The following is a 9068-nucleotide window of genomic DNA, read 5'->3' on the forward strand; positions in this document are numbered from 1 at the left end:
ATGTTAATCTTTAAAACAATAAGCTTCACTATTTTTAACTAGGTTTTTAAGTACTGCACTATCAATATGTAATATTTTGCCCTTCTCAAACACTTCATTCTTTGATTAGCTTCATGTTAAATTTCTTGAACAGGTATTTTTCCAATTTTATAAAAGAGAGAAAGTCTCAGATATTTTTGAGAGAACCTGAATTTCAACAAATAATTCAGATCTTCAAACATAAAATTCTGCCCTGTCTCCTGCAGTGTGCTTTCCTTTTAAATCCTAAGCCTACTTATTTATTAGTATTATAATTATACATATGCTTATGACACAGATATAGAGTATTTACCTGTGTTTAAGATTAATTCTAAGCATTCTACCACTTGAGCTAAAGATTTTCTTTTATGAGTAAGCCCTGCAAGGTTTCACTTTGGGTTGTTGAACTGCTGTAGAGTAGTAATAGAAGTCTGACATTTGGTTTTTCATTTTAAATTTAAACAGGATATGGGCACTGTGGTCCTGGGAAAGCTAGAATCAGGATCTATTTGTAAAGGTCAGCAGCTTGTTATGATGCCAAACAAGGTAAGAATTAGTAATGCTCTTGCTCATTTAAATTTTCTCTTGAAAATATTAGCAAGGAGCCAGAACTTTTCAATCTTAGGGATTTCATTAAAAGAAACAACTTTTTAAATCCAGGATTATGTTTTATTAATGTCAAGTACAAAATTTAATCAAGAATATGTGATGTTATTTATTGACAAACGGAGAAGGGACAGTATTAGCTCCATGTTAGAGTTAAAAGGTGCATCATCATGAAAGCTTCAACTCCGTTTTTTTGGGGGGTTTTGTTTATTTAATTTATTTATTCTTGGCTGCATTGGGTCTTCGTTGCTGTGCACAAGGGCTACTCCTCGTTGCAGTGAGCAGGCTTCTCATTGCAATGGCTTCTCTTGTTGTGGAGCACGGGCTCTAGGCACGCGGGCTCAGTAGTTGTGGCACACAGGCTTAGTTGCTCTGTGGCATGTAGGATCTTCCTGGACCAGGGCTTGAACCCGTGTCCCCTGCGTTGGCAGGTGGATTCTTAACCACTGTGCCACCAGGGAAGCCCAACTCCATTATTCTACAGGAAGTAAATAGAAATCTGAAGTGGTTAAGTGACTTGCTTCTGTTAACACACTGGATTAGTAAGTGAGCCAGGGATGAAAACTCAGCTTTAATCATGATATAATTAGCTTCCTTTTATTTTCTGTACATAGTTATGTTAAGTACTATAAAATAATGTGTCTAACCTATATTCCTAATTTATTTTGGGAGAAGAGGATTTGCCTTTATCATAAATGGGTCTTTCCCTAACTCTTTCTACCTTATTGTAATTTCTTCATTATTGGAGAGGGTTTCATTAAGTAACATGCAAAAATCTCAAGCTATTCCTTTGTGTTATTTCTGACTAACCAGTTGCTGATAATTGCAGATGACATGTTACTAAGAAACTGTTACCTGTTTTCCAGAGGACTTCTCTAACAATCTAGAGGTATTAGTTATATAGGAAAACAGGCCTGAATCATCAGAACCTCCAAATAGAGACTTTGTTAAGATTTAACTGAGAATTTTTCTTTTTTTTTTTTAAATTTATTTCTTTTTGGCTGTGTTGGGTCTTTGCTGCTGCGCACAGGCTTTCTCTAGTTGTGGCGAGCGGGGGCTACTCTTCGCTGCGGTGTGCAGGCTTCTCATTATGGTGGCTTCTTTTGTTGTGGAGCACGGACTCTAGGCACATGGGCTTCAGTAGTTGTGGCCTGTGGGCTCTAGAGCGCAGGCTGAATAGTTGTGGCACGTGGGCTTAGCTGCTCTGTGGCATGTGGGATCTTCCTGGACCAGGGCTTGAACCTGTGTGCCCTGCATTGGCAGGCAGATTCTTAACCACTGTGCCACCAGGGAGGTCCCCTGAGAATTTCTTTACCATGCTTATTCCAGGCACAGTGAATTACAAAAGGTAATTGTCAATGTACTGTTTAGGTATAATTGGAACCTTACAAATTATACTTCGGGGTTTCTTTTTTTTTTTTCTTTTTTTTTTGCGGTATGCGGGCCTCTCACTGCTGTGGCCTCTCCCGTTGCGGAGCACAGGCTCCGGACGCGCAGGCTCAGTGGCCATGGCTCATGGACCCAGTCACTCCGTGGCATGTGGGATCTTCCCGAACTGGGGCACGAACCCGCGTCCCCCACATCGGCAGGCAGACTCCCAACCACTGCACCACCAGGGAAGCCCTACTTTGGGGTTTCTTGATGCCTTGGAGATCAGAGTATCCTATCATAGTATCTTTTTTCTAAGGTAATTTATCTCTGCAACTTGAAGGTCAATGATAAATGAATGGAAATAATGGTCAGTTTGAATCCTTGCTCTATTTTGTCTGTTCAGCAGTCACAGAAGTTGAGTTTGCTTGTGGAGATGGAAGCAAGGGGCTTGGGGAAAAAGAATGGGGAGTGATTGCTTAATGCGTATAGAGTTTTCTTTTGGGGTGATGAAGGTGTTTTGGAGCCAGATACTGGTGATGGTTGTACACCATTGTGAATGTAGATGCCACTGAATTGTACAATGTAAAATGGCTTTAAAAGGTAAATTTTATGAGTATTTTATCACAATAGAAAGAAAAGTACTTACTATGGGCAAGTGAACCTAGAGCTGGGCTATAGCTAAAGGTAAAGGGCCTTAATATACTAGTTCTTGTAGAAGCTGTCACTTTATACTAATGACTAAGCAGGTCAGTGTAGCGTATCTTACAGTTGTTAATCATGCCTTAAAAACTCAGTTCACCGAGTTCACTAGTCCCCTGAGTCTCAGTGGAATAGAATGAAATGTTTTAAAAGATGTAGATGCCAGGCTATTTTACATTAAAAAATTAATAGGTAGGCACCCTACAGAATGTGGGTAAAATATTGTATATCATAAATCTGATAAGGGGTTACTATCCATAATATATCAAGAACTCCTACAACTCAACAACAAAAAGAAAACAAGCTGACTAAAAAATGAGCAAAGAACTTAAATAGACATTTCTACAGAGATGTACAGTGGCCAGAAAACACATGAAAAGATGCTCAACGTCACTAATCATTAGGAAAATGCAAATCAAAGTCACAGTGAGATAACACCTCACACCCATCTGGATGGCTACTATCAAAAACCCCAGAAAATAACAAATGCCGGTGAGGATGTGGAGAAATTGGAACCTTTGTGCACTGTTGGCAAGAATATAAAATTGTGCAGCTGCTGTGGAAAACATAATGGCATTTCTTCAAAAAAATTAAAAATAGAATAATCAGGATCCAGCAGTTCCACATCTGGGTATATACCCTAAAGAACTGAAAGCAGACCTTGAATAACTGATTGTCAGAGACTTCCCTGGTGGCGCAGTGGTTAATAATCCGCCTGCCAATGCAGGGGACACGGGTTCGAGCCCTGGTCTGGGAAAATCCCACATGCTGCGGAGCAACTAAGTCTGTGCACCACAACTACTGAGCCTGCACTCTAGAGCCTGCACACCTAGAGCCCGTGTTCCACAACAAGAGAAGCCACCGCAACAAGAAGCTCGCGCACTGCAATGAAGGGTAGCCCCCAGTCTCTGCAACTAGAGAAAGCCCGGGCACAGCAACAAAGATCCAACGCAGCCAAAAATAATTAATTTTAAAAAAGGAAAAAAAAAGAACTGATGTTCATAGCAGCATTATTCATAATAGCCAAAACGTGGAAGCAACATGTAGTGTCCACTGATGGATGAATAAGCAAACAAAATGTGGTGTATACATACAACAGAATATTACCTCAGTTTAAAAAGGAAGGAAATTCTAACATAGGCTACAACATGGATGAACCTGGAGGGCATTATACTAAGTGAAATAAGCCAGACACAAAAAGATAAATCATGTATGACTCCACTTATGTGAAGTACTTAGAGTAGGTAAAATCCTTAATACCTTTCATAAACTAAGAATTTGTTGGTCTTAATCTTAATTTTTCATAAGTATGGATTAGAGATTAGACTTGCTCTATTTTGTTTAGCTATAAAAGTCCTTATTTGGGGAGAGGAATTAATTATGCTGGATTATTTGGGCAAAAAGTATTGAACAATACTTGTTTCATTGTGTATGGTGGAACTGCTAGTTTCTACCCCATTATCCCATTACTGTAAAGAATTTGCTAGCAAATATGGCGCTATATTACCAGTTCTTGGAATGAATTTCAACAAACAAGGTATCAGTAAGGTATAAGCTGCCTTTTGGGAAAGAAAGCCATTATTTGTGTATGTGTGTGTATGGGGAAACTACTAGAGTTTAGCAAGTGACAGTTTGTAGAATTCTGGTATGGAATATAATGATTCTGGATTCTCTACTGTATGTCTACCATCATGAGAAAGTTCATTTTTGTCTTGAAGGCTTTATTTTGTTTGTTTTCTGGCATGTGTTTTAAAAATATGAATTACCTCCAAGGGCAGAAGTGGAATAAAATGAGGGAATACTAGTGAGTATTGCTTTTAACATTTTTTTTCCCCATCTATATGCTCTTTAAAAAAAAATTATTGTGGTAAAAGACAGATAAGTTTTACCATTAGTGACATTTAGGTACATTCACAGTATTGTGCAGCCATCACCACTGTCTAGTTCCAGAACATTTTCATCACCCCAAAAGGAAACTACCTATTAAACAGTCAATGTGCTTTAAAGCTTAGCTGTTCAAATAACCTTAGAAAAGTACATTCTTTGGATGTTTGGGGGATTGAGAGGTAATGGAAGCTATGTCTGTTAACTCCTGGTATTTAACAATAATGATAATAAGTTACATCCATAAAATTAAAATCCAAGTTTTAGATTTAATGTTGTAATTTTGAAAAAGTAAAAAAGGCAAATGTTAGTTTATACTTGTTCTATTTGGAAATTATTAGGATGTGACAGATAAATCTTCTAATTGGCAGTTTGTACTTCTAGGATATGATTTTTTTCATTAAGTTCGTGTCATACAAATGTTACAAAGTTTCACACTCAAAGAATTATTTTGGCTAAACAACCACAGAAAAATGTGACTTGCAAGTCTTCAGCAGATAATTTTCCGTTCTATAATGCACTGAATGTGTCAAAAAATCTCCAATCTTGGTTTCTTTTTAAGCACAACGTGGAAGTTCTTGGAATCCTTTCTGATGATGTAGAAACTGATTCTGTAGCCCCAGGTGAAAACCTCAAAATCAGACTGAAAGGAATTGAAGAGGAGGAGATTCTTCCAGGGTTCATACTTTGTGATCCTAATAATCTTTGTCATTCTGGTCGCACATTTGATGCCCAGGTAAACCAGTTATTGTAATTATCATGATGATGTTCACTGTCTAAATGAAACTAGAATTTAAATCTCCTTTGTCCTGATTTTTGGTGACATGCCATTGTGTGCAGAAGGGGAAATGAAATAGAATAAACCATATATAGAGATCACAACTGTGATGTATATCTCATATACATAAAGTCTTTAAGATGGTACAAGTACTGGGTAGGTAGTATTCTTCTAAGTTCCCTTTTATTTTTTATTTCCTGTTGATAATATATATTGATACTTATATTTTGCTCAAAGTGTTTTTCACTTTAAATAGAGCATAGTTGCCTTGGAAGTCATGGTTTGTCTGTTCATTCAGAGCAAATAACTTTCCAGACAGAAAAACACACGTAATTTCTCCATGTTATTAGCAACCTGACCTCCCCAGGAGAATGAAAGAGTAAGTGATTGGTACAGCTCGCAGAATTTTTGAGTTCTAAGATACGATGACTAATCAAGTTAGATTTTGATGTCAGATACAAGGTTGTTAACTTTGGACCTTGGATACTGGGAAATGGATAAAACTATAAGTTCACATCTAGGAGGAAAAAACCTAGCATGTGAGCAGCAATGATTAATTCCTTGGTGGGGAGTATAGAGGAAAGCCTTCCCAGAGAAGAAAGTCTGCCTGTATCTTTAAAGTCTGTGTGCTTGCCAAGAAGATCAGTGAGGTAAGGATATCAAAGTTCATGCTTGGAGGTAAGGCAACCTGATCTACCACTTCTAACACAAAAATAAGTTGGTGCCCTATTGAGATTGTGAGTTACACATTTAATTCTTTTTTACCTAGGGATAAAGATGTGAATTTTTTTGTTTGACAGATAGTGATTATAGAGCACAAATCCATCATCTGCCCAGGTTATAATGCGGTGCTGCATATCCATACCTGTATTGAAGAAGTCGAAATAACAGTGAGTTTTAAGATAATTGAGGTTATTGTTTTAAGACCATTTCATCTTGATAATTTTTGATCAGCAACAGTAATGTATTCTTATTTGCACTTCTAGTATTAAAGATTCTTTTATTTGACATTATTCCAATCTCATCCTTTTTTCTTGGATAGGCCTTAATCTGCTTGGTAGACAAAAAATCAGGAGAAAAAAGTAAGACTCGACCCCGTTTTGTGAAACAAGATCAAGTATGCATTGCCCGTTTGAGAACAGCAGGAACCATCTGCCTTGAGACCTTTAAAGACTTCCCTCAGATGGGTCGTTTTACTTTAAGAGATGAGGGTAAGCCTTTAAATTGACGTCTAGTGTTATCTAAGATGCTTAGCTTTGGTAATCTTCATCTGAGTGCAGCACACATTGCTCATAGGAAACTTGGATACTTGTTTTATAATATATTCATATAATAAATGTTTTATGAGTTGAATGAGTTGAACAGCAGACTTGACCACACATCTTAGTGATGCTCTAGATGAAGAATCTTAATTTTAATATTTTGCAAGCAGTGGGTTTTGAGAGTCATTTTATTTATTACTAAGTAAGACATTTCTATGATGAAATCCTCTGTAATGTGTGTGATTAAAACTCATCTTGGGGCTTCCCTGGTGGTGCAGTGGTTGAGAGTCCGCCTGCCGAGGCAGGGGACGCGGGTTTGTGCCCTGGTCTGGGAAGATCCCACATGCCGCAGAGCGGCTGGGCCCGTGAGCCATGGCCGCTGAGCCTGTGTGTCCGGAGCCTGTGCTCCACAACGGGAGAGGCCACAACAGTAAGAGGCCCGCGTACCACCAAAAAAACTTCATGGTTCACTTGAAATATAGAATAGTCAGTTCACATATTAGTTCCAGTTTCATTCAGCAAAAACTTTACTGTATATCTACTGCATGGCAGGAGCCATGCCAAACATATGGTCCCTGAGCCTTATTTTGGAGAAATCTGTATAAAGGTTGGTATCCATTTGAAGTCATTATCTTAAAACTCTTCTTGGTGAAACTGGTTACTGGGTTTGTCCCATTAATATAACAAAATGAGAATTTTAGTTACCTGATAAAAATCTGGCAGAAGAAATTAATGTAGCAAGAATTTTTAACCCCAGAATTTTTTTTCTTCCTAAAGAGTAGTTGGCTTTTAGGTTTTTCACAAGATCTACATGGGTTTTGTATCTCTTATAATAGGACTGAGAGCCCTGTTTAACAGCTTTTAATGAGATAATTTACATACCATGAAATTGACCTGTTTTAAGTATATAATTCAGTGAATTATATGTTTACAGAGTTGTACAGTCATCCCCACATTCTAATTTTATAACATCTAGAACATCTAAAAAGGAACCTGTTTACAGAGTCACCACCTATTCCCACCCCTAGCTTTAGGCAGCCATAAATCTTACTTTTTCTCTCTGTTTGCCTTTTTTGGACATGACATATAAATGGAATCATATAGTTTGTGGCCTTTAGTGTCTAGTTTATTTTACTCGGCATGTTTTTGAGGTTCAGTCATGTTGTGGCATGTACTGTATGTAATTCATTCCTTTTAATTGCCGAATAGTATTCCGTTGTACAGATATCCACATTTTACTTCTCCAAGCATTGTTTTTTTTTTTTTTTTTTTTTTTTTTTTTTTTTGCGGTACGCGGGCCTCTCACTGTTGTGGCCTCTCCCGTTGCGGAGCACAGGCTCCGGACGCGCAGGCTCAGCGGCCATGGCTCACGGGCCCATCCGCTCCGCGGCATGTGGGATCTTCCTGGACCAGGGCACGAACCCGTGTCCCCTGCATCGGCAGGCGGACTCTCAGCCACAGCGCCACCAGGGAAGCCCTCCAAGCATAGATTTTCGAAAGAAAATCGTATCTTCAGTTCCCCTCCATTATTCAGAAATCATGTCTTTGATGGTAAAGCCAGTTAATTAGTAATTTACATTGTAAAATAACGATTTAAAATATGATTTAAAATAATGTTTTAATATCTTACATAGCCTTGCTGTTAACTACTGAATAGGTTTTTTAAAAATTTCATTTCTAGGTAAGACCATTGCAATTGGAAAAGTTCTGAAACTGGTTCCAGAGAAAGACTAAGCATTTTCTTGATGACCCTGCACAATACTGTGAGGAAAACTGACTGCAAAATCCTACTTCACACCGCCTACTCTTATTTTCTGCCCATTGACAAACCTCTCCCCATGTTTTGCAAAGACAAAAAATTCACAGCAAAAGTCCACATTATGTCAGCTTTCTCATATTGAGAGCTCTGCTATGCCACTGTTGAATTTTTCCCAAGATTTTTTTCTTCCCCTCTCAAACTCTGCTTCCTTGGACAGATTTGGCAATAGCTTTGTAAGTGATGTGGACATAATTGCCTACAATAAAGAAAACCTACCAGGAATTTTTTTATTTTTCATTTCCCTTAGGCATACTTAGTCTTTTTTTCCCCCAGGCAGATCATTCTGAGTGTGCGAGTGTGTGTGCACATGTTACAAAGACAACTACCATGTTAATAAAATATTCAATTTGAAACCCTTTTCGGTATTTGAATTGCTTTTGAATAATGTTTTTTATCTGGATGTAACATTGTTGCATTAGCTTTTTAACTTTACCAAGTAATTGAGTACATTTTATTACTTGGACTTTTCTAAACTTTCCTTATCCACTACTTTAAATGAGGCATTTACAAACAATGTTCAAGTTTGTATTAAAAGAAAGAATTAGTTTGACCCCATTCTTTGGATGGTTAATGCATACATACAATATCTTTATGCAACTGTGACACTGCTTTATTAGGTCTACCAGTTTCT

At 37.8% G+C, this 9068-nt stretch overlaps 1 protein-coding gene across 1 annotated transcript in view; it reads left to right on the forward strand.

Moving 5' to 3' along the window:
* GSPT1 (G1 to S phase transition 1) overlaps window positions 1-8790 on the forward strand; it is a 30495-nt gene extending 21705 nt beyond the window's left edge. The window contains exons 11-15 of the mRNA XM_060119878.1: window positions 484-564; window positions 5141-5314; window positions 6157-6246; window positions 6399-6567; window positions 8300-8790. Of these exons, the coding sequence (XP_059975861.1) occupies window positions 484-564; window positions 5141-5314; window positions 6157-6246; window positions 6399-6567; window positions 8300-8352 (567 nt within the window). The 3' untranslated portion in view covers window positions 8353-8790. The remainder of the gene's footprint in view (window positions 1-483; window positions 565-5140; window positions 5315-6156; window positions 6247-6398; window positions 6568-8299) is intronic.
* The last annotated feature ends 278 nt before the right edge of the window (window positions 8791-9068 follow it).

This window comes from Mesoplodon densirostris, chromosome 16 (genome assembly GCF_025265405.1).
Source record: "Mesoplodon densirostris isolate mMesDen1 chromosome 16, mMesDen1 primary haplotype, whole genome shotgun sequence".
Lineage (NCBI taxonomy): Eukaryota > Metazoa > Chordata > Mammalia > Artiodactyla > Ziphiidae > Mesoplodon > Mesoplodon densirostris.